The following is a 26535-nucleotide window of genomic DNA, read 5'->3' on the forward strand; positions in this document are numbered from 1 at the left end:
CCTTTTCACCACAAATTCCACAGACTTTGGACTGGAAACCAGGAAACATTCTAATAACCAACCCAAAGCGAAGAACTCAAGAAAGGCTGTAACTCTGGGCATAGTATAATTAGCAACGGACTGAACGAAGTAATATTTATGACTGAATGTACATGACGGTGCTATAATGGTTATTGTGACTGAATGGTTATTATAAACTTTCTGTATGTTCGGTTGGCTCTAAGCCATCCATCGCTGCGTTAGTTTTCATATATCATGCACAGAACGGATCCTGCATGTGATCCATTTAAATACTAACTGGTCTCAACACAATGATAGGTTCCCAGTTTTATTTAGTATACATATATGTTATATGTATTGTATTGTGTTTCCGTTTCTGCCATTACTGTGTCTGTAGTTTGCATTCCTCTGTGTCTAGCCCCTCTGTAGTGTGTCTCCGTATAACACCTCTAGTGTCTGCAGCAAGGAGGTCACATTCCTATGCTAAATGGCTGCGAGGGTCCACAGGAAGGGACAAGACCATTTGTCTCCGGTCCGCCACTTAACTCAACCGTTTGATGTGTATGACTGAAAACTGTATATCTAGACACCACACAGTGTGATGGGCAGAGATTCTCTCAGCGCAGCGCCCGAGTGTGCTGGGTCTGTCTCTCCCTTGCGCATTGAATTAAACCACAAATCCTCTGAGGAAACTTTGTCAGCGTGTTCTTCACCGTCCTGCATTTGACTCCACGAATAAGGGCAAAATATCCTAACAGTTTTGGCAACCACGAAGGGACAGGAAATATCTTCCACTTGAAACAACGAGAATCAACAAGAAGGTGAGTATCTTTTATTAAACACAACTTACCACCTTCATTAGGCGTTGATTTTCCTTGGTGCAATTTGGAAGTGACTCCTGTTCTGTATTTTAAGAAATAGTTACGTGGACGGGACTTTGATGTAACAACTGATAATGAGTTTGTCTTTTAATGTTGACGTCATTTTAATGTGGTAGTGCTAGCAGTATTAACAGAGTACGCGGGAGCGTCAATCTGTTCAGTAACGTCTGCGTGCTGAAGTAGAGCATGGCAGCGTTCCGGACCACGTCGGGTCCTCGACGCTGAGAAATGCGTCGGTTTAGTAACGTGTGTCGGTATTTGACAGAAGGACACGTTTCGAGCCACGTCGGGCTCACGGGCGAAGTAGTGTCCACTTTCCTTAGTAACGTCTGCGTGCTGGGTGAAGTCACGTAACGTTCCGGACCACGTCGGGTCCACTACGCCAAGAAGAGCGTCTGTTTAGTAACGTGTTTCGGTATTTGACAGAAGGACACGTTTCGAGCCACGTCGGGCTCACGGGCGAAGTAGCGTCCACCTTCCTTAAAACAGTAACGTGTGTCGGTATTTGGCAGAAGGACACGTTTCGAGCCACGTCGGGCTCACGGGCGAAGTAACGTCCACCTTCCTTAAACAGTAACATGTGTCGGTATTTGACAGAAGGACACGTTTCGAGCCACGTCGGGCTCACGGGCGAGGTAGCGTCCACCTTCCTTAAACAGTAACGTGTGTCGGTATTTGGCAGAAGGACACGTTTCGAGCCACGTCGGGCTCACGGGCGAGGTAGCGTCCACCTTCCTTAAACAGTAACGTGTGTCGGTATTTGGCAGAAGGACACGTTTCGAGCCACGTCGGGCTCACGGGCGAGTAGCGTCCACCTTCCTTAAACAGTAACGTGTGTCGGTATTTGACAGAAGGACACGTTTCGAGCCACGTCGGGCTCACGGGCGAGGTAGCGTCCACCTTCCTTAAACAGTAACGTGTGTCGGTATTTGACAGAAGGACACGTTTCGAGCCTCGTCGGGCTCATGGGCGAGGTAGCGTCCACCTTCCTTAAACAGTAACGTGTGTCGGTATTTGACAGAAGGACACGTTTCGAGCCACGTCGGGCTCACGGGCGAAGTAGCGTCCACCTTCCTTAAACAGTAACGTGTGATATTTCCTGTGTGTGTCGTTTTGGGTCAGAACACATCAGACGAGGGAACGTCTGTGTAATAATTTGTTGGACAAGTTTTGGTGTTGCTGGTTGCTGTTAGTAGCCTAAGTGTTTCGGAGTCACACTGCGAATTGTGAAAAAACTGGGCTGCGTGCCAAAGTGTGTGCAAGAAGAGAACCTTGGTTGTTTACCAATGCGAGTGAATGCGAGAAAGTGCACTCAGTGTTGTTTTGTTCGGAGCTCCATCAGTGTTGTCATGTCTACAGAATAACGTATTGTTGTGTTAGGCCTACGTGATATGTTTGTTATATGTGTACACAATATAGTACATATAACCCATATAATATAAGAGTAAAAGCGCATATTTTTCCTTTCGTGTAGTTAATACTTTCGGCTCATAATAGCTAATCTGCGTAATTCTGAAGGGCTACCAACTACTGGAATGATGACGGAGAAAGAGGTTTTATGCGGGGATCTAATGGCAGCGGCATTAAAAGCTATGGTTAAAAGATATGGGAAAGCAATGAGAACTAATCCCCCATTCCCTAGCAAAAATGATTCCGGGGTAATTTCAGAGAAGGCACTGAATGTATGGTGGTCCCAACAGAAAAATAATAAAGAGAAAGGTAAATATGCAGCAATGTGCGTAGTGATGGCATATAAGAGCGCAGCACACAAACTCAAACAATATGAGGGAGAGCTGGAGCGCTGCCGTAGTGAAATAGACGAGCTGCAAAGGTGTCGTAGCGAACTAGACAGCAAAAACAAACTGTTAGCTAAGGTACAGGAGGATTTGTACAAGGCTCCCCCATATTCACAAGTTATGGATGATATATCTCTAGAGCCTAGTCCTCCAATGGCCCCCATAGCAGTAGACTCGATTCCGAATCCGGATCGGAGTGAGGGGCAGCCAAGTATTATAACACAAATCAAACATACACCACACTAAGTCCTTCTTATTTGCGTAGCATGGTTCGGGAATTACCCGATCTCAAAAGAGATGACCCGAACATGGCGTTTTGGGAGAAAATAGCACAGTACATGACGGTGGGGGATTACATGCTTTCGACGTTTATGTGTTAACAAAGGCAAAATGTCCAAGTGCAGTATGAAGCGAGTAGGGGAATTTAATAACTCTGCATGGGCATCTGTCCGCTTCACATCCACGCTTGAGATGGAGGAAGCAATGGAAAATTTCAGGAAGACAGTTTATCAAGCTCTAGGTACAGGTTCCAATCTGTATTCATTATATCTTACCCACCACCAACGCGAAGATGAACCTTTTGATAGGTATATTGACGAGAAATACAGTTTGTACTCCACATATGGTAATGCAGGTGACAATCCAAGTAAAGATAACCCCGATTTCCTGATGAATGTACTCGAGGGAAGTGTAGCTTTATACCGAGATACAGTGGGTAAGGCTAGTTTTCGACCGAAGGATTGTAGCGACTTAATTTCGTGGGCTGCATGTTTAAATAAATATCATAGTGGTGTAAACAAGGGGGGCGCAAGATCAGGTCTGAGATCACATTCTCACAATAAAGCACCCCTCCACATGGCTCCGGTACAGGAGATAGCTCCTTGCAGCAACTGTGGGAGATCGGGGGATAGCCAGGCGGACTGTCTCGGAGGGAGAAAGACCCCGTGTAAGCTCTGTCACAGATATGGACACGTTGCCCAGGCATGCAGATCTGGGAATAACCGGTGCAGAAAATGTCACAAACTCGGACATTGGGCACGTGAGTGCGAATTCAGAAATGAAGGTCAGTCAGAACGAGGTAGCCAGCTCCAAGACATGTCAAAAGACGAACTCGTTAGATTAATTAAATCGCTTGAAACCTCAGAATAGGATACGTCGGCCCCCATTGCATCAGGTGTTGAGGTTTCGTTCAAATAGCATAAGGACGTGGACACCACAAGCCCCTAAATATTCTTAATTTATGAGCCCAAGATAAGGGAGTAACAGTAAATAAATAAATAAATAAAAAGGTTATGAGCCCAAGATAAGGGAGTAACAGTAAATAAATAAATAAAAAAGGTAGCACACATATGATTGACCCCTAGTGGCAGATCCTAACACCATCCTTTCCACAGTTTCTCATGTAAAATACACGCTGAGCAATGTTGGCTTCAAGCTGACACTGAGGTAATGGATCGTTTTTACTTCTCAAAGTAGCACCTTGCATAAGACTTTTGTTAATACAGTGAATGTACCTGTGGGTGATCTGTGGGGTTGCAACCAAGGCCGTGTAAATACACCAGAGATGGAGGCATAAGGATTTTAAAATGGTGTGTGACTTTTGAACTTGTAGGAGACTCCTGACTAGTGCAGTAGCCCCCAATACAAAATGGGGGACTGGTACAAGAAAATAACATTGGTTAAAAAAAAAATATATATTAAAAAAAAAACAACTAACTAATCAATTCCAACTAACTAATCATTTGTTCTCCATTTTAGGATGAGACTGGGTGACGCAGCCACCAGCCGTGCTCCTCTCCGTGAAAGCGGGACTGAGTAATTAACACTGAGTAATTAACATTTGCTTTCACCCTTTGAAATTCTTACAGGTTGACCCATGAGGACTCCTGGTGGGTAGTGTATTGGCGGAAAATTGCATGTAATGGGTGACCGTTTAGGTAAACATTGCAGGCTTTTGTCCTAAGTGTGTTTCACAGGATCACAGAACTGGACCTGACCCGGCTGAGGACAAAGAAATGCCTGGTTGAACCTGGAGACAAGGTCCTGGTGAAAAACATAATCGGCAAAATTTGGTCTGGACCACACAGGCTCACGATTCCATCAGCTGCTTCCAGTGACTGGAACTCCGGTGTGGTTCCATTACATTACATTACAGGCATTTCCACATTCAATAGTTAAGGAAATACAAGGGTGAGACCCAACATGGGGCACAATAATCCCCGTCTACCCTTATAGCCCCTGGGGGCTATCTCTCTTTCCGTGTCTCCATTCAGACACATTTCCAGGACAAGAATGTGCACCAACCTTGCAAGCTGCAGTTGGATTTGGGATGACTTCGCAGCAACATTTTCATCATTATGTTGTCATGTTGGATATTTTTGTCATTATATTGTAATGTTGTATATAGTCTGAGAGTGTGGGTTGATACAGGAATAGGTTGGGAGGAGGCAATTAAAATATGGGAAAAGTTTTATATTAATTAGGATAAAAAGGTTGCAGGACTGGAGGAAGATGGTTGTCCCACTCGGAAGGCCATATACAGATATGCCCTTCATCTAAGATGTGAGGCACATGCAGCCCTCCAGAGAAGCCTGGCACATGCCCTAAATTGTATAGTGGACCTAAGTTTTACATGCAGCCCTCTAGAGAAGCCTGGCACATGCCCTAAATTGTATAGTGGACCTAAAATTTTGAATTGCTCTGAAAGAGAGCCTCTGCCTGCCCGAGTGACTGTATCCATCAGACACTCTCACATAATCATTCATCACTGGTGTAAAATGCTTCAGGTTAGGTTAGGTTTTCTTTGTAACAAAATTATATATATTAGATATAATTAGGAAACATAAGGATATCGCATGATGGGAGGGAGGCACTGGGTCCACAGCAAATGCCATTTTTGGTTATAAAATAAATGTTAATAATTGAGATTGGGCTGAAACCTGTTAGCAACAGGCACAATATTGGTGACAAAAGGAGGACTACTTTCTAACCAAACTACTGCCTAACACTTCCAACTGCACTAATCCAACTGACACTCCTACCACTATCAGCTCTATTCTGGTCACTCCTGATGTCACCACTAACATCTCTGTCCCAGCACTTGATAGCTGGGTGTAGAACCCTAACACCACAATGCAGATAAAAGGTAACAACAAATGACCCAATGGCTTAAAAATAGTAATTACTGTCCCTTGGGGTGGGGTTGTTTGTATGTATTGTATGGGTCATTTTTTCCAATGTGTGTGGGTATGTAACATTTTCATTTTTCTGGTAATTAGCATGCACACAGGCCAACCCAAGGAGGATGGGTTCCCCCCGCTGAGCCTTGGTTCCTCTCAAGGTTTCTCCCCTTTACTCTAGGAGAGTTTTTCCTTGCCACTGTCGCCATGTGCTTGCTCGCTGGGGGTACAGGCATGAATAGGTTATGGGGAATATGGCATTTGACACCATATTTCCAAATACAAAATGGGGGACTGATAGGTTCCCAGTTTTATTTAGTATACATATATGTTATATGTATTGTATTGTGTTTCCGTTTCTGCCATTACTGTGTCTGTAGTTTGCATTCCTCTGTGTCTAGCCCCTCTGTAGTGTGTCTCCGTATAACACCTCTAGTGTCTGCAGCAAGGAGGTCACATTCCTATGCTAAATGGCTGCGAGGGTCCACAGGAAAGGACAAGACCATTTGTCTCCGGTCCGCCACTTAACTCAACCGTTTGATGTGTATGACTGAAAACTGTATATCTAGACACCACACAGTGTGATGGGCAGAGATTCTCTCAGCGCAGCGCCCGAGTGTGCTGGGTCTGTCTCTCCCTTGCGCATTGAATTAAACCACAAATCCTCTGAGGAAACTTTGTCAGCGTGTTCTTCATCGTCCTGCATTTGACTCCACGAATAAGGGCAAAATATCCTAACAACGGTATGTTGATCTTGGAAAACGTACACCCATAGCCATATAGCCAATATACTTCATCTGTCTGGCACGCTCCATGCGCCATCACTACTTGCAGCTAGTTTCAAACCTTGCTTCATCTTATCCTTGTTCTCCTGGAACATGCGTTAGCAGTACGCAACTCCACACGTAGGAGAACATCCAACAATCCTCACACACAACACCCACACACACGTGGACTCACATAGTTTATTATATCTGATTGTAGTGAATTGTGCTTTGCCCTTTTCGGTACTTTGTATTTAATAAACTTTATTATATTTGCACGGTTGTCTGTATTGATATTACTCTTGTGTTGAATTGAGTCAGCTGCTGCTAATCAAAAGAACTTGGTAGAATACCTTCACCCTTAGCTAAATCATTTATATTAATTTAGTATTAGCTAAATGTATGATATTATGATTTGGTTAAGATTGACTATTAACGTGTAATTTTAATAATGATCAATTTAATTAATTTAAATTGCCAATTTACAGTTGTGTACTTAATTTATGAGACTGATTAATATATGCTGGTGCCACCTGTGAGGATATAGGTGTATATCCTCTACATGTTGGTGCCCCATTATGAGAAGTAGCGGCATGTCCACTACAATGGCGGCATGTCCCCTACAATGTCCAATGGGGAGACATTATTTGTGGGCTTGGAGCATTGATGATGTAATCAGCCAGGAAAAAAGGAGAAAACGCAAAATCCCCTAAGTTGGGAGCTTTATTGTGTGGATGTGTGAAGTTGTTTGTGAATTCTGTTTGTTGAAATGGGGTCAGAAGGTACAGAAATGAATGTTTTTAAGGGCTGATTGTCAGTGGTAATTGCGGTTATTTCTGTAGGGAACTCTGAAAAGTGCAAAACTCTCCGTGTATAGGTATTGGGCATGCCGCCCTGCCAAGGTGTAACTTGCCTGGCATCCTAATGTAGAGACAGCAATGCCAATAGAAACCTATGGGGAGCACAGGAGGTACAATTTTTTTCCTCAACACTGAAAGAGCAAAATAAAATAAAATAAAATACAATAAAATCAAATAAAATTTAAAAATCGGGGGCGGCAGAGAGACGAACACTAATTTGAGATAAATGTAGTATAAATTGAGATATAAGAGCATTCTAGGTAAAGGCCATGCTAAAGAGGTATGTTTTTAATATCCTTTTAAAACCATCTACTGTTTCTGTGTTCCTCAGATCCACTGGCAGGGTGTTCCAACAGCTGGGGGCATAGAAGCTAAAAGCTGCCTCCCCAGCCTTTTTAGTCCTCACTTTTGGAACAACCAGAAGGCTGGTACCAGAGGATCTAAGGGACCTGGTGGGTTCATACCTTTGAAGCATGTCAGACATGTACTTAATGGTGAACCATTTAGAGATTTGTAAACTAATAAAATAATTTTAAAATCAATTTTAAAACTGACAGGAAGTCAATGTAAAGATTTTAAAATAGGTGTAATTTGTGCTCTCTTCCTGGTCCTGGTCAGAACACGTGCTGCTGCATTTTGAGTTGTAATCGACCAAAAGTGTTTTTGGGGAGACCAGAAAAAAGAGCATTATTATAATCAAGCCTGCTATTAATAAAAGCATGTACTAGTTTCTCTGAATCAGACTGTGAAATAAAACCCCACACCTTAGCAACGTTTCTAACATGGGCTTCAAAATTAAGATCAGCATCCATGATTACGCCCAGGTTTGTAACTTGGTGTTTGCTCTTCAGTGACAGAGATTCTGGATAGACAGAGATTTTTTTCTCTTTGAGCCTTTGCTCCTATAATAAGTATCTCTGTTTTTTTATTTATTTAATTGTAAAAAGCTTTGGGACATCCACAAATTTATATCACTAATGCACCTGATCAAGGAGTTCACAGGGCTCATGTCCCCAGGTGATATGGAGATATAAAGTTGTGTGTCGTCCGCGTAGCTGTGAAAATGTATGTTATGTTTTCTAATGAAAGGGAGCATGTACAAATTGAAGAGGACAGGCCCTAGAATGGACCCCTGAGGAACACCACACAGTATGTCAACTTTCTCCAAGGTATGGTCACCTAGTGAAGTAAAAAAGTTGCGCCCGGTTAGATATGTCCTGAACCAGTTTTGAACTGTACCCGAGAGGCCAACCCAATTTTGAAGTCTATCTATGAGAATTTGATAGTCAACAATATCAAAAGCTGCGCTCAAATCCAAGAGAACAAGAACAGACAGCTTATTTGAGTCAGTATTCATTCTTAGGTAATTTACCACCTTAACAAGTGCTGTCTCTGTACTATGGTGGGCACGAAAACCAGACTGGAAATTCTCTAAAATACACCTTTTCTAGGATTTTGCTGAAAAAAAGGAAGGTTTGATATGGGCCTATAATTACTTATTTCTTAAGAATCAAGATTACTCAGGAAGTAATCTTGGAACTATTACTGAATCAAGATTCAGGAACCTCCATTCTAGGACCAGCAGGTTCAGGAACAGCTTCTTCCCCTCAGCTGTCACCTTGCTGAACTCTGCACCACGGTGATAGCCCCCCCACCCCCGGATACCCCCCTGGACCCCCCATCCGCCCCCCCTCCCCCCACTCAACTTACTCCAATGACTGAACCTTGCATTGCCGCACCTTGCTGATAACATATGTAACATATTTATATCTATCCACTGCCTATACTGATTATAACTGTCTATACTGTTTATACCATATTGTATTCATATTTATCATATTGTATTCATATTTATTCACTTTCATACTGTATATACCTTAGCTTTTCATATTCCATATTCTATATTTATATTATATGTATGTACATACACCTTACTGCACTTTACTGCTTCTTTTGCACTTCTGGTTAGATGCTAACTGCATTTCGTTGTCTCAGTACGTGTACTCTGTGCAATGACAATAAAGTTGAATCTAATCTAATCTAATCTAATCTAATCTAATCTAATATAATCTAATCTAATCTAATCTAATCTACTCTTCTTCAGAAGTGGCTTTACCATAGCAGTTTTGAGTGCATATGGGAAAGTGCCAGTTTGTAGAGAACAGTTAATAATAGTCTGCACTCATGGCCGACCGCACGGGGGGGCGTGAGGGGGCAACGCCCTCACCCAGACTGTCCCGCCCCCTCAGTCAAGATGAATGTGAAAAATGATTTTAATTAAATTAAAAAATTATATATTTTTTAAATAAATTTTTAAAAATCACAACACCCAAGTGCGTTTGGCTTTCTAGTGATAATATTACAATAGCAATATTTTAGTTAAGGGCAGTCTGTTACGCAAAGCCACTTTTTTGATTGGTTGTTGCTAAGGAGGTTCCACTCATCGAATAGAAGACTGCAGCTCTATTGCGTAAAGGTAGGGTGAAATATTTTCCCATGCTTTTGAGGGCTAGATAATTGGTCGTAGTTAGTTGGTTATTTCAATATTTGTATTGTTATTGTTTGTGTCACCGGTATAGGCTATTCTAACCTAGCATATTATTATGCATCTGTTAATCAATGGATCGTAATTAGAGTTATATTAGTAGGCTAAAGCAGGCACAATGAATTACTTGGTGGCGGTGTCATTGTAACTTGTCTGCAGCGGCGACTGGTGAACTGAAAATTGGTGGGGCGCAAAACTTTCCTTTAAACTAATCATTGATCTCAAACTGTTTTAATTCATTTTCAGTGATTAACAAGTATGCAAACGATCTGACTAATCAATTGGAAAGTGACACACAGCTTCTTTGCATTGTGTGAGGGAGATTAAATGATAAATGCGATTTAGAAAAATCCGTTTTAATCACTAAGCAGTGGCGGAAACTTCACCTGATTTTCCTTGAGTATCAATACAATTAATCCACAAAATAGGCTACACAATACTATCATATATAGCCAGTTCTCCCCAGTGTTGTCCAGCCAAGTTTCTGTGAGCATTAGAGTGTCCAGTTTGTGTTCAGTTATAAGTTAATTTATGATAAAATTCTTACTGATAAATGACCGAACATTAAAAAGTTCCATTTTCATCTTTTGAGACACAGAAACAACAGGCTTATTAATAAAAGTACTGATACTTATAAGGTTATATGGGCAGCTGCTGAGTCTGGGGGTAACTAGCTGAATCGGTCGGGGGTTGGTCATGAGTGCGATCTGGGTTTAAATGACAGGAGGGACCTATGGGGGGAGCACTCATGGGAAACAGTATGCTGAGGTTGTATCATAGAGGAAGAGGGAGGATTCGGGGGGGTGTGTGTGAGACGTAAACAGTCAGTCACATGGGAAGGACTGCACCACATACTGCAAGTTCGCCGATAGCATTTAGCTACCCCGCTTGTTGGGATGGATCCCGTCTCTTTTAAAAAGAGAGAAACGATTCCAAAACAAATTAAAATTCTCAATAAAGCCCATGTTGTGAGTCCTGCTGGCGGACTGGAGCCAAGTGTAAAGGTTGAGGATTCTACTAAAACAGCCAGTTCCGTGACCAAGAGTGGGGATGGGGCCTGATATAAAAACAGACTTTCCACAGTTCTTTAAAATGTTAAAAAGGAGGTAAAAATCGTTTCTGGTGCGCTCAGACTCCTGATGGGTTGTGTCATTTGTCCCCACATGAACTGTTATTCTTTTAATAGAGGTCGGGAGTGAGGGCAGTAGATCCTGGAGTTTATCCAGGGAGGTGCCATAGCCAGAGAGGGGTACGGGTCGGGTGTAGTCGGAACTGACTGATAGATGGTAAATGGACTGTATTTATATAGCGCTTTTATCCAAAGCGCTTTACAATTGATGCCTTGCATTCACCAGAGCAATTAGGGGTTAGGTGTCTTGCTCAGGGACACTTCGGCATGCTCAGGGTGGGGGATCGAACCGGCAACCCTCCGACTGCCAGACAACCGCTCTTACCTCCTGAGTTATGTCGCCCCTATAGACCGAGGGGTGGCGTGAAATCAACCGGGGACGATTCACAGAGGCAGCTAAGACCGAGCTGCTCGGATTCCGTGCCGGTACAGCGGCCATCGCAGGTGGACATGATGGGACGGCTACAGTGGAAGTTTCTGTCTCATCCAGAACAAGAAACTTATTTCTCAGCTGGATATAGTTTGGTGGAGGGGAAATGGAGGAGTGCTTGCGACCACATTTTGACCCACGGGCTACAGTCCAGGGTTCAAATGCTCGCGGCATCGAACACACCATGGACTTGGGCCTTGCACCTAGATGCAGCCAGGACTCTGCTGCTTGGGATGGGGCAGTGCATGGCCCAGGATCCAGTGTAGTGGTTTCTAATCCTCTGATGATCGTGGGAGCAGCAGCCGCTACCCAGGAGTCAGCTGTTCATCATCCCTTATCTGATGGAGGACAGATACTCTACCCTCGAGCTCAGCGATCCTTTGGCTCAGTTTGGAACAATTTGCACATTCCGGAGGAGAGGTGAGTGTTGGCATAGCAGACATGCTTCTTTCTGACTGAAAAGAGTGTTTTTACCCGATGCGATCCGGTCTCTGCGCTCGTCCTTCTACATTTTTGTGCCCCACTATGAGAAGTAGCGGCAAGTCCCCTACATTTTGGGGCCCCGTGTGAGGATTAGTATTGCAGACTTTTATTCATACTTGTGTAATGTTAACACAAAAAATCTGTGGTCCTATTTTTAAATTTGAACTCTGAGAACCATAATGTGTACGTAAACAATTCCAAGCCCCACCACTAGGTGTCGCCAAATCATTGAGCATGCTGAAAAGCTAGCTGTACTTAGGAAGAGTCATTGTAGTGACTGTTGTGTTCAATTGATTGATTGTTTAATTGAAATCATACTTAGCTAGCAAGCTAGTGCATGGTTGATACAATAATAATGTCATTTTCATTTTAATACAAATTAACTGTTCATAGTGTTACTAGTCTGTATTACTGACTTGTCCATATTACTAAGTTCCTGCTATTGCTGCCCTAGTCCTTTGTGTGTGCTTTACAGCCAATAGAAACTGAAAAAGGTTTTCTCCTGCATTGCAGAGGCATTAGAATTAGGGCTGCCACTAACGACTATTTTTCTATCGATTAATCTATCGACTATTTTACCGATTAGTCGATTAATCTAAACGATTAATTTTCCTCCAAAAAAATCGAACTGACCATTTAAAGTTCACAGGGTTTTCCCTACCATAGAAAGGCTTAGGCGTAGCGCCTAAGTGATTTTGCGGAGCGCCTTAAGCCGATTGAACGTAAAAAGGCATTTAGGCCACATATCAGAATGAATGTAAAAATAACGGTGATGCGCTGACAAAAAAAACAAAAAAAAAAAACGGAGAGGTGGCTTTATGGTTTTAAACACTCCGCGCTATGATGGCATTATAAATAGAAGTGGGTGATTGACTAGCGTTTTTATGTTTTTATGCATGGTAGGTTAAATGCATTTACAGAATATAGTGTTTTTTTCCCCAAAGACGGTGTGCCGCCGTGTTTCAACCGGGGAATGTAATGTAATGTAATTAACACATTACTACGGTTGCTGGTCAGGCACTCTTTACCGTAAAAAGAAATTTTAGGATAGCGCTTCCGAATTGCTTGTGTCGAAAGTGCTGCAACAGAAACAGTGATAGATTTACCCACTAGCCACATCTGTCAAAAATGTAAACAAGTAATCCAGTTTTCACGGTCGGGAAAAATTTTATTACAAACGTTAGCCAGCGAAGCTAGTTAGTTGACATTCATTTTATTTTGATAACAACAAACTGTATGTGTCATTGTATAATACAGCACAAAACAAAATGTAAACGAAGGTTTAGCTACATATTAAAGTGCAAAACTGTTGGTTTAAACTGTCAACTCCAACATAATAAAAAAAAATAAAAAAGAGGGCTTATTATTTAAGCCAGTAGCGCAACTCCAAAATAAATCCAAGTTTCTATTAAACTCATTATCAAAGTAAAAAAGTTAGGTCTGCATATTAAACAAAGTGCAACATGTTTAGCGTGTAAAAGACAATAGTGTCTAGCTCAAAGTCCATCTCAAATATTGGAATCAAATGTCTGTTAGACATGTGTTCTAATGTAAGAATGTCAACACATGTTCTGGTAACCCTCCAATGCGGGAAATCCGCAAGATTACTCAGATGGCTTGGGAGATTGCTGCCCGTCTCAGTACAGAAATGGGGAAAGCAAGACCTCCCACTTGAAGCTTACAGGCTCAAATGTTGCTGCTGGGAAAACCCTCCTCTCACACACCTCACAAGACCGCCCGAAGGATAGGCTGAGCAAACGTTGTGTCCGTAATAATCGTGGTGGGTCCAAAGGTGAAGGCAAAAGGCCTGCCTCAAACATTTTGAACCAGAATAGACTTGAATTTCACTCCTCAGAGTCCTTAGCCGACTTTCCTACAACATTGTCTGACCACCCCAGGACTTTATCAGATGACGATAGAGACCTTTCTGATTACCTCTCTGATTCTGAATGCAGCTACTCCGAGCCAAGAATCAAGAGAACTTTTAACCCAGAAGCTGCCAAGGGGGTGGTGCACGACAGGTTAAACAGTTTCACTGACAACAGTAGAATCCTAAAACACCTGCCTTCTAATAGTTAGACCCACTCTGCTGTTTGACCTTAATAAACAAGAAAGCAAGATTAACACTCAATTGTTAAACCATCACCACAGTTTAATCGCCATAAGTACACTTAGAACACTTCCTTGGTAGTGCTCCCTAAGTGCTGTCATATTTATATAGTGTGCTATTTAATACCACTAAGGCAAACCACAAGATAAGACATGTTCCAATATTTCACTAGTATGAATGAGATCACAATGTCAAATGACCATCATGATACAGCCATCAGGACTTTACAGTCATTAAACACTAAGGTGACACCCTCCTACAGCAGCATCTGTCTGAAGGGACTAAAACTAAGTCTGCCTGGACCAGACCAAGTCATTACACTCTAGTCTAAATGTCATCTGTTCTGTAGCGCACCTACAATGTTTTCAGACCTCTCCAAAAATGGCTATATCATCACACCTGGTGCAGACCGGATGCTGTCCAACATCTTAACTGAAGATTCCTAACACCCACTGGCTTATTAACATTCCTGTTCCTCATTAACCCTGATGAATAAGCATACATTTGTTGGTATTCTGTTTTGTGCTATATCTTTGTTCACTGTCATATTTTGTTTATTTCAACCTTGTCTTTATAAATGTATTATGACATGTTGTTCTTGAGTAGCCAAGTTTAGTTAGTACCAACAAAATGCTCAGACTTTGTTTACAGCCAGTATGATAATGCTCAGTGTGTTCGCAGCCAATATGAACTGCCCAGATGTTACGTGCCTGAACGAACGACTGTGAATTTTTTAGCCATGGACTGTACTTGACTCTTGTGCTCTCAGGGATTACACCAGCAGTATAATCCTGACACCAAAAGGGGAGGTGTAGATTCCATGCACTACAAAAGACACACAAACTGCAAAGCCCATATGTCCACCTCAGAGTGACTCATTTAACCACGCCCCCTACCACAGCTTTCCTGTAACAGTATTGGCTTACTGTAAATTTGAAACACGCAACCTTCAATAAAATGGAGGTTGCCGTTGTTTCGCTCTCTCTGTTCCATTTTCCTCTCCCCAGACTCGCCACCCTTCTCCCGTCTCCCTCTCACGTGAGTCCACATGCCAGGAAGAGTTTGTAAGGCCTGCAATGGAGCAAGGCGCATATACCGTCGGCTATCGGCTGTGGGAGGAATGAGGTGCTCCGAAGTGCTCCTATGAGTGGTGGTCGACGAACCGGGAGAGCCATGCACGACCAACACATCCTGCAGAGAAAGTCCCACAAGATATAGATATGAGTCCAATTGGGACCATATGTACTCTGTAAAAGTAGATTTAACACTGAATATTTTACTGCGTGGAAATCGTAGGTACAAGCACAGTAGCAGATAAAAGTATAATATTAAAATGAGCACAACAGCTAAGAAATCTACCTCAATATAATTTAATGGAATTACAAGTTTGCAGGTCACTGTTTCTTTCGACTAGACCACAAGAGCATAGATGGTCTGTAATGATCTGGGGCCACCGAACTCCCAAACATCAGACACTCAAAAAATGCCACTAGCCATTACTACGTGTACAAATCTATATACTTTACTAGGTATTCTTTGTAGTTTTATTTGATTCGCTCTTAATATTAAGTGGCTATTTGTGACAAATTTGTATGTGGTTAGGGTTTCCAAGAGAAAGGGATTCAGGGGCATTGGGAGGATAAAAAATAATTTCTCAAATTGTGCTTCACATAAGCATAAACCATTTTTAAAAAATTCAAAAACCTTAATTACAAGGGAAAAGGAGGAGCATTTATTAACAATTAACGCTACACATGAAATTTTTAATAAAGCAGTTTTATGAAACAGGTGTGTGGCGGTACAATAACAAGAAAAAGGAATGATCAACCTCATGGATGTTTGCCTACAAAGGCTTTGTGCATGCTAATCAGGTTTTTATTAAGCTTGTATAGATGGCTGAATCTAATGACAAGGTGCTTTATTCTGGTGTTACCTGAGGCCTTTTGTTCTCCTTGTTGGTTTGGTGGCGCCGAATGAACCCTGTGGCCTTGGGCCAGTTCTGGCAGCCGGCTCCAGCTCTCCGCCATGACTTTGTTCCTCTCCTTCAGAGATGCCAGTCTGCACACGGGCACATTTCCAAACCAGGGTTACTCCAGCTAATAATAAAGCTGTACTTAATCTTTATATACCATTCTGTCATTGGTATGTTGCACTGAGAGATAATAATAATAATGATAATAATAATAATAATGATAATAATAATAATAATAATAATGAGCCAAAAACTGTCTCTGTCATGCTGACAGGAGATAAAATAGTCCAAACAAGGACTGAAGTGATTGAATTAAACTCCCTGCACTCTCCATGTTTGTGAATGCAAAGCCATAATAGTAAGCCTACAAACCTTTCCTGCAAATATAGATCGAAAGTTTTTTTCAGACTGACACACTCCCCCACTCTCTCTGCTCCTCCAGCTCCTGAAAGAGGCCCGCGGTGTTGATCTGTTACTGAAGACTCCGGCAAGTGGAAGAAGAACAATGAGCTGTCGGAGTCCTCACTTTGTGATGGGTAATCAGCACATGTGTTCTTGTCCCCTGAGACACGTGCGTGCACACACACAAACACACGCACACAGGAACACACACAAATGCGTTTTTCAAATAAGCTGACATACATGCCTGTAGTAACAGACACAATCTGAACACTCAGACAAAATTAATTTAATTACTGGAAAATTGGGAAAGGTGAATTTGAAATCATGGCATTTTGAGAGCAGAAAGGTTGCTTTAATCGTGGAGCTTGTAAGTTTCAAATTCTGCTTTTAACTGAACTGAAACTGAATACTGAAAAAAGTGTGGATCCATACAAATTCAAGAAATTCAGTTTTAAAACCTAACTTAAACTCAAATTATGAAATACACATTCAAGGTAATTAAATTTAATTTCAATACTTAATATACTCTTTCAAACTTAATATACTATTTCAAGATTTAATAAATTACAATTCAGTTGTCTGGTGGCATAAGATTTACACCATAAAAGTACTTCAAATTCATATTTTGGTTTTGAGTCTTAATCAATCAACTCTTCTTTCAACTTGAATTATTTATGAATCAACATTGGGCGGAAAATAAAATGTTATTAATTTTTCAATATCAGGCTCCCTAGTGGCTCAGTGTGTAAAGACATGCTGTACACCATGAGCGCTGGCCAGGGCCGTCAGACTCAAAAGGGCAACCCAAGCCTGGGCCATTTCATTAGCCCACAATGACTCTTGACACAGGTTGACAGACATAAAAATCATAGTTTTGCATCAACAAGTCAATTCTCAGCAGACAATACCCCAACTAACCAGATATTCAAGATGTGGTTTTCAAGCTGTCACAAAGAAATTTGAAGAAAAGATTTTAAAAAAATTTTTATTGTGCAAAAAAGTTACCAAACAAGTGGAGACAAGTACAGGGACACCTAAACAAATGAAAGAGATTGTACAAAGTAAGACAACAAAAACAACAGAGACAAAAGGGGAAAAAGCAAACTGAGGAATACACATGGGTTCAAACTGGTGGGTATGTAGTAAGAGCGAAGAATCGAGAGGGAGAGAAAAAAAAAGTAGAGAAAAAAATAAATAAATAAAATAATTAAAAAAATAAATAATACACAAAACCATTTTAAGAAGTTTGGTATGAATGTGGTTAGTATCAGGGTTGTCAAGGATGACTGTGTGTGTGTGTGTGTGTGTGTGTGAGTGTGTCAATGGATTACGTGTGGGGGAAAGAAGGAGGGAAAAGAAAAAAAAACTACAGATATATAATACTAAAAATTATAATTACAATAATATCAAATAGTTATACTAATTGTCCTAGAAATATTTTAATCGATAATAGTAGAAGCAAACAAAAGAGTGGTCGTTAAATATTACGAATATTATAAATATTGGGGGTAGCTTCCATACAGTACACAATGAAACAGGATTGCACAGTAACTGTGGAAATGTAATTGGTAGGATTAGGGTCCAAAGAGGAGTAAAAAGGTATATTAAATAAACTGCATGGTAATTACAGATATATTTTCTGACAGATTGGTGAAACTGACTGCAATAAACAATATTGTGGTGTGGGGATGGCTGGTTTAAGCAGCCACACCTGCCCTGGGTCAAGCTAATTAGACCAGGCTAATTAGATAATTGGTTAGGAATTAGATAATTGGCCAGGCTAATTGGACACGGGAACAGGGGTGGCTGCACCTGTGCGTAGTGAGGCAATAGAATGCACACAGATAAAACTGAATACAAAATTAAGAATGTGTCATTTCTGATTTGAAAAAAAGGAATGAGTGGATGAATGAGTAAATAAGTATAGTGAGTTCAAACTATGGTTGGTAGACAGGCAAGAAAAACAACAAGTTAGAGGAATCAGGTTTGTGAGAAATCATTGAGGGATGACCAGATAGGGTGGGGTTCTGTTGCAGTGTTATTGATGGAGGTGGATAACTTTTCCACGGAGATGTAATCTATGAGTCAGTTTTTCCAGTGTGCCATATGTATGGTGCTCCTTGATTTACAGTTCATGAGGACAGTTTTCTTGGCGATAGTTAGGGCCACGAGGAGTAATCTGATGTTTGTTTTGTTCAAATTGATTGCTGAAATATCTCCTAACAAGCAGAGTGAAGGGGATACTGGGATGTGGCAGCCCAGGAAGAGGGATAGTGACTCAGTGATTTCTTTCCAGAAGTGTTTAATGGGTGTGCAGTGTCAGATGGCGTGAACATAGCTATCCGGGTTGTTTTGTGTGCAGTGTGAACAAATTTCTGATGCAAATCCCATTTTAAACATTTTTTGCCCAGTGAAGTGAAATCTGTGGAGTATCTTAAACTGTATAAGTTTTAGGTTGGCATTTTTGGTCATGAAGTAGATGTTTTTGCAAATTTGGTTCCAGAAGCCAGGATCAGAGGTAAAAGAAAGGTCTATTTCCCATTTCCTTGACGGTATGGCTAGTGTTTTATCACACTGCGATATTATTTTATATATTTTAGAAAGGAGTTTCTTCGGGGAAGGGATGTTCATTAAATCTGAAGCTGAGGGAGAAAGATCTAGATTGGTGGCCATAATGTTAAATTTGGATTGAATGGATGATTTTAGTTGCAAATATTCCAAAAATTGTTTGTTTCCGATGCCGTAACTTTGGACAAAGTGGGAGAATGAAGCCAGGGAATTATTATAGAAGATGTTTAAGATGTGTGATGCCTTTTTCAGTCCATGTGTGGAAATCGAGTGGTTTCTTGTTACTTAGAATGTCAGGATTGTTCCATATGGAAGTAAAATTAAATGGTGCAAAGGTGACATTTGTGATTTTGTGGAAATTCCACCAGGCTGTCAGAGTTGCAGCTATTGTTACCGTTTTGAAACAAGGATGGCGTTAGATAGTTTGACTAAGAAATGGTATATCTGAGATCTGGATGTCTTTACATACCGTTTGTTCTATATCTAACCATGTGTTATCAGATTGATTGGGGTGGATCCATTTGTATATATACTGAAGCTGATTTGCCAGAGAATAATGGTAAAAATGTGGAGTTTCCAGTCCTCCTTGTGTTTTGGGTTTTTGCAGAGTGGCCAGTTTAATTCTTGGTGTCTTGTTTTTCCAGTAGAATTTGGAGATGATTGAATCTAGAGATTTGAACCAGATGAGGGTGGGTTGAGTTGAAATCATTGAAAATGGGTAATTTATTTTAGGAAGTATTTTAACAGTAGATATTCTGCCCAAAATAGATAGTGGTAGGTTCATCCAACGGTCGAGGTCATAATTTATTGTTCTGAGTAGTGGGGTGAAATTGAGTCCAAACAGCTCTGACAGCCTGGGGGAAACATTAATACCTAGATATGTGATGTAAGCGGTGCATAATGGGATAGGTGCCGTATGGGTTGCCACATCCCAGCTGTTACTATGTAATGGAAGGATGGAAGATTTGTTCCAGTTAATAGAATAATCAGAGATATTGGAGTATGATTAAATAAGCTTTATTGTTTCTTGTAGTGATAAGTGAGGACTCTGTAGGAACAGTAGGATATCATCTGCGTAGAGACTAATCTTATGATGTGTTTTGGGTGTTTGGATTCCTTTTATGTGGATGTTCTGACGAATGGCTGCTGCTAAAGGTTCAATGAAAATGGTGAATAGAGAAGGGGAGAGTGGCCATCCTTGCCTAGTCCCTCTATGCAATGTGAAGCTTTGTGATGTTTGTCCATTGGTGATGACAATAGCTAGGGGAGCGGTGTGTAAAATCTTGACCGAGTTAATAAATGATTCCCCAAAGCCAAATCTTTGTAGTGTGGTAAAGAGAAATGTCCGGTTTACTCTGTCAAAGGCTTTTTCTGTGTGGCTATGATGTATCTGTCTGTTTAGCTGAAGAATAGTGCATTAGATTAAACAATCTGCGTGTGTTACTGGATGCATATCTACCTTTAATGAAGCCGGTTTGATCTGGGTTAATTATGGATGGAGTGACTTTTTATATTCTGTGAGCTAATACCTTGGTGATAATTTATATATCTATGATGATGACAGAGATGGGACGATAGCTTGATGGCAAGGTTGGGTCTTTATTCAGTTTTGGGAGGAGTGAAATTACGGCTTTATTCATATTTGCTGGAAATCTTTAATTTTGTTTTATTTCAATTATCAATTTGTTGAAGAGCGGAGCTAGAATGGACCAGAAATGTTTATAGAACTCAGCAGGGAAGCCATCAGGTCCTGGTACTTTGTTATTGGGCATAAGGTTGAGGGCAGTGGAAAGTTCATCCTGCGTTATTGGTGAGTCAAGTAAATTGGTTTGTTCTTTACTAAGCTGTGGCAGGTCAATGCTTTTGAGAAATTAATTGATGTCCTCCTGATTTAGGTCTTTTTCCGATGAATATGAATTGGCGTAAAAGCTTTTAAAAATTTTATTTATCTCCTCGGGTGAATTTGTGGGCTTCCCTGCAGAGTCCTTAATGGTGGAGATGGTTGCTTTATTTCTTTTCTATTTCTTTATTTTGTTTAATTTGATTTGCTAAGTATTTACCACATTTATTGTTATGGTGGAAATTTTCTTGTTGAAGTCTGTGTATCATGAATTGAGTTTTCTTATTTATAATTTCATTTAGTTTGAGTTTATACTTCTTAATTAATTCTGGGTTGACTCTGTTGGGTTACTTGCATTAATATTTTCGAGTTGCTTGATTTTTTTTGTTCCAGTTCAGCTTCTTGTTCCTTATCTTCCTTTTTATTATATAAACGGAGAATGACATTATTTTATCTCTTAATACTGCTTTTCCTGTTTCCCATAGAAGAGTTGGTGATGACTCTGGGGAATCAGGAAGGATGCCCACTCTTTTTTATAATAGCTGTCAAACTCAGGGTCTTTGAAGAGCGATGTGTTGAAGCGCCATCTGGTGATGGGTTTATGTAGAATGGTTCTGTTCCATGTAAATGATACGGGGGCATGGTCGCTAATAATGAGCGACAGGGTCATCTGGCACCAAAGTGCACGCCTTTTCTACCATGAAAAGAAGTCTTACAAGCAATGGTCATGTACGGTGTGCAACAAGCAGAAGAGATTACAGAATGCAAAAGACCATGATGCATGGGGTGACACCCAGGGGCAGAAAGTCCTGAGTGATGAGTCCAAATTTGGCTCACATTTTTGTCTCACAAAGAGTCAGGAGAAAAGTTGGCGAAAAGTCTATTGATGCCTGTCTGCAGCCCAGTGGTGGGACTGTCATATTCTGGCAGCGCATTTCAACCAGAGGTTTAGGGGATCTGGCCTAAGTCAATGGAATTATGAATGCTAAGAAATATTAACATATCTTGATTCATCATGCTGTACCTTGGGAAAATGACTGATTGGCAAAAACTCTTCTTTCAGCAAGAATAACGACCCCAAACACACAGCAAAACACAATTAAACACTACTTGGAATGGAAGTCTGCAGATGTAACACTCACAGTATTAGACTGAAAGCTACGCAGGATCATTGAACAGTGATAAGAACAAAAAGCAGGAAAAGTCAAAAGAAAAGTTAGGGCAAATCCTGTAGCAAATCCTGAAGCTTGGAATAATTTATCAGAAGATTACCTTTAAAAAATTACACACCAATCTAGCGAAGCAAATTGAGTCCCCCCATTTTCAGCAGTGGAAAAGTTAGTAAGTTAATGGATGACCTTAATCGTAGATCAGAGCAATATGGTTTACTATTTCATTGCATAGCTCTTAAATGTAATAAATGCATCAAGTCTATGATCCATTGACATCACCCATATTTCAGTATCTTCTTTGGAAATGCCTTTCCAGGCCTGCACTGAAGCTGCTTTCAGTTCATTTTTGTTATGTCTCCTCTTCTGCAAGTGTCATACATGCTCAATTGGATTTAAATCAGGTGACTGACTTAGCCAGTACAAAACTTTCCACTTTTGAGTCATTTTTCCATGTAGGCAGTATGTTTGGGGTCATTATCTTGCTGCAGGATGAAGCTCCTGCCAGTTGATGAGGTTGGAGTCATTTCTTTGTACATAGCCAGACAAAATGCCTTTAGGGTATACTTCCAACTTCATCCTACTGTCACCATCCGCCGTTACATAATCAATAAAAACAACTGAGCCTTTTCCAGAAGCAGGCATACCTGCCTAAGCCATGACACTACCTCCTCCATATTTCACAGATGAGGCAGGGTGCTTTCAATCATGGGATGTGCCTTCCTTTCTCCACACTTTGGGCTTTCCGTCACTTTGGTTAAGGTTTATTTTGGTTTCATCTGTCCATAAAACATTGTTCCAGAACTATTCTAGCTTGTTTCTCTATTTTTTGGGGAATACTAATCTGGCCTATCAATTCTTGCTGCTGATGAGAGGTTTGCACCTTGCAGTGTAGCCTCTATAATTTTGCTCTCAAAGTCTGCTGTGTATGGTGGCTTGTGATATTTTCACCGATGCTCTCTGGACAATGCTGGTGATGACACTTATCATTGTTTTAGCGTTTCTGATCTTGGGATTTGTCTGTCATTAATTGCAGTTCTCTTCTTTGGCTGATGTGTAAAGCGAGTCCACCAGTGCTTTCTTTCTTTTTCAAGACTTTCCAAACTGCTGTACATGATATACCCAGTTTCTGGGCAATCCTTCTTAATGAATTCTTCTGTCCTCTGAACTTACGGATAATTTTTTTTTCAGCCAAAGTTAGTCAGTCCTGTGATCGTCATGATGGTTTATGCCTCTGACTCTATCTTACAACCGGTGCAAAGTGGCGCCAAGTGCAACGCAAGTGTCTTTACAAGTTTCAGATCGACGCAGTTGTCATTTTCCCGTCCAGCGCCCACCTTGTTTAAATAGCAAATGTACTTGCGGCCATCTGAGCGCCCATGGGCGTGTTGGTGTTAAAATGAGGTGTGGTGAGGCGCATTGTTGGCGCATTGCTATCTTGTGGCAGTGGAAAGCGATTGCGCGATTGACCAACAAAAACCTGGTCTTCAGTCAATGGCGCAGTATTTTACTGTTATTTTAAGGGCACATTATTAAGATAGTAATATGCGCCCACATAGTCGGGTGCACACCACGCGATATAAAAATATTTAAAAAATACACAGCATAATGGTTAGTTATAATATTGGTAATATAATATTAATATTATATATATTAACATAATATTCATAATATAATATTTGGTGGAATCCTGCTGTTGCCGTAGATGGTCTGCTCGTGCGCTTTCACTTCGTGCACAAGCACATCTGTTTCCTCTGCAGAGAAGCGTTCTTTCCTACTACTTGGCAAATCCGCCATTATAATAGCAATCCGCCAAGGTGCAAGCGCACCTGGCTTTTAAAGGGAATGGGAGATTACACTCGATTGGTTAATTTCATGTTACGCACAAAACAGGCCTATGATTAATTAAGAGACTAAGTACAACCGATTTGAACCATGCGCCTTACTTTGCGCTCAGATTATCCACCGTTAAACTAGCAAAAGTGGATTTGGACACGCCCTAAATGCACTTGCGCCATGCGCTTTAAACCGTGCGCTTAGATTGTTAAAATAGAGTCCTCAATCTCCACAGATGAAAACAAAGGCTAAAACCAAGACTAGACACTCACTGATCTTTTATATGTGAACAATCCAAGCAAAAGGAAATAACTGCGCAACAGTTAACTCCTGTCAGTCATCCATTAAGTTACTTTTGCACAGCTGAAAGTGGGGGGACTCAACAAAACAGCGGTTTCTATAAAATGGTAACACATACACGCATGTAAATACAGACGCACATAAATACAGACAATCTGATTGTCTATACTTCTGTCTACATTCATCTTTCGATCTGAAATCCAAATGCCTCAAGTATATAGCAAAAATAACTAATTTCACTCTCATTCCCATACTTTTGAAGGGGAATGTAGCAATATCCAACCAACACCTACTGTTCATATACTGTAAATGGCTTTAATATGAATCTTTCACAGTAGCCTAAGACTGGAAACATAAATAAAATTATGCAAGATGGCTGTCATGCGTATCCTGCTGTCATTCAGAGCATCCTTTGTGCACATCCTCAAAAATGAACACTACACGTCCGCAAAATGCAAAACCCACGTAAACCACGTGGGCAGTGTACATTTTATGCCAAGTGATGTGACTGATGCTAGAAAGCCAATAAGGAAGGCGGAATCATCTGAAGAGAAGACATGATCTACCACCGAGTGGATCTACGTTTTAAACTTCCAATCAGACAAAAAGTAAGGAGACAAGTATGGGAAAAATATCACCCGGGACGCAACCAATTCATGGGCACGTAGGGCAATAAAATTCAAGTATGTTTCCAGCCCAAGACAGTAAAGTATAATATGGTCAAGAAGGAGTGTATAAATGGAAAATAATATCCTAAAAATTGACCTTTGAGGGACACAACAATTAAACTGGGAGATACAAAATTCCAACAAAGACCGAAAACTGCCTAACTGTGAGATAAGATAATGAATAAAATTAAAGCCACAAGCGGCGGTGGGAGGGGTCCAAGCATTGGCGCTATTGCGCCCCCTATGGAGTGATTTTAAAATGGTTTTGTCCTCATGATACACCTTCACCCAACATATCGACTGAATATCATAATTATTGTATAAAATATTGATGACTTATGGCCAATTTTGTGCTAAGAGACGCGGTTCGTCGAAGTTTGAGAAGTTCGTTGGTTGACAGCGGCCATACCGTTTATCCGATCGGGCCCATTTATATTGTGTTTATGTAGGTTGTTCCCCTGAGGCTCTGTATGCGATTTAGTGCTGATTGGGCCAAAATTGAAAAAGCCCTGTAGAAAAACCTGTTTTTCAAACTAGACCCGGCGGTGTCGGATTACTTAGTTGCCTTGCCATGGATGTCTCCTAGCCGCTTGCCATTAAGGCCTTTACTATGTCGTAACACTTAGATGGCATGTCGTAACACTTAGATGGCCCTCTACATAGATGGCCTATGTAGAGCTGCAGCGCTTATGCGCTGCAATGAAAAAAAGCGTCACACACATATTCCAATCCATTGCTCAGCTTAGCAGAGAATGCACATTTCAGAGCGCCTCAGAGACAGATAGAATAATAACACATATTTCAAATAATAAAGACGGCATTGAGAAAAAACGAAACAAAAAATGAAATATCAACTCCCTGCCATCCCTGCTACCTGCGTGCTACGCACAGAGTACCATATTATTTATTAACCCCTTAGCGCACATGCCAAATCTGGCCAATCCTTGCCCATTTAGGGGGTACCCTATTTAAAGCTTTATAACTCCAGATGTGAACACCACAAAGACTTGAAAAATGGCTTAAATGAAGCAAGACATTTGTACCATTTACAATACTAGCTTAGATTACTTTATATTCATAATTTTGGAAGAAAAAAAGGGAAACATCGTCTAGGCAAAAAATCAAAAATGAATTTGCTCTTTTTTAGTTCACAATGAAATACTGGGAGATTGCATATATACAGCAGGTTAAAGTATACATGTCCTGGATCAATAACGTTTTGACCACAAGTTCATAAAATGTAAGGGTGGATATGTTGAACTACTAAAGATCTATGAAGCAAAAACTAAGCAGTGTACCCAGCGTCTCCAAATCTACCCAAATGTCTAAATTATGCGTTGCTGTAAATCACAACAAATTCACATATTTCATTACAAAATAGAAGAGTTTGTAGAGTGCAGATCTCTGCCAGGTGTGTCAGCTTTGCTGATGCAACAATAGAGGCTACACAATCAATGCAACCAGACAAATACAATATTAAAAGTAGGCCTGGACGATAAAACGATAGCGATATGTACCGCGATAGACACTTCATCAATAGCAATAAGAAAATTGTTTGATAGAATGTTCGATAGTTTCGGACTTCCGGTGACACGCCCCGCGA

The 26535-nt window shown here is 40.8% G+C and overlaps 1 protein-coding gene and 1 long non-coding RNA gene across 2 annotated transcripts in view; one reads left to right on the forward strand and one right to left on the reverse strand.

The window, feature by feature from the left end:
• LOC135254980 (WD repeat-containing protein 93-like) overlaps positions 1-26535 on the reverse strand; it is a 78703-nt gene that overhangs the window by 19789 nt on the left and 32379 nt on the right. Inside the window, exons 7-9 of the mRNA XM_064335634.1 lie at positions 16522-16711; positions 16111-16235; positions 15274-15368 (exon numbers count right to left, since the gene is read on the reverse strand). Of these exons, the coding sequence (XP_064191704.1) occupies positions 15319-15368; positions 16111-16235; positions 16522-16711 (365 nt within the window). The 3' untranslated portion in view covers positions 15274-15318. The remainder of the gene's footprint in view (positions 1-15273; positions 15369-16110; positions 16236-16521; positions 16712-26535) is intronic.
• On the forward strand, positions 1726-6531 carry LOC135254981 (uncharacterized). The gene is made up of 2 exons (XR_010330016.1): positions 1726-5292; positions 5326-6531. It is a non-coding gene; the product is annotated as an uncharacterized LOC135254981 (long non-coding RNA).

Source organism: Anguilla rostrata, chromosome 5 (genome assembly GCF_018555375.3).
Source record: "Anguilla rostrata isolate EN2019 chromosome 5, ASM1855537v3, whole genome shotgun sequence".
In the NCBI taxonomy this organism is placed as follows: domain Eukaryota; kingdom Metazoa; phylum Chordata; class Actinopteri; order Anguilliformes; family Anguillidae; genus Anguilla; species Anguilla rostrata.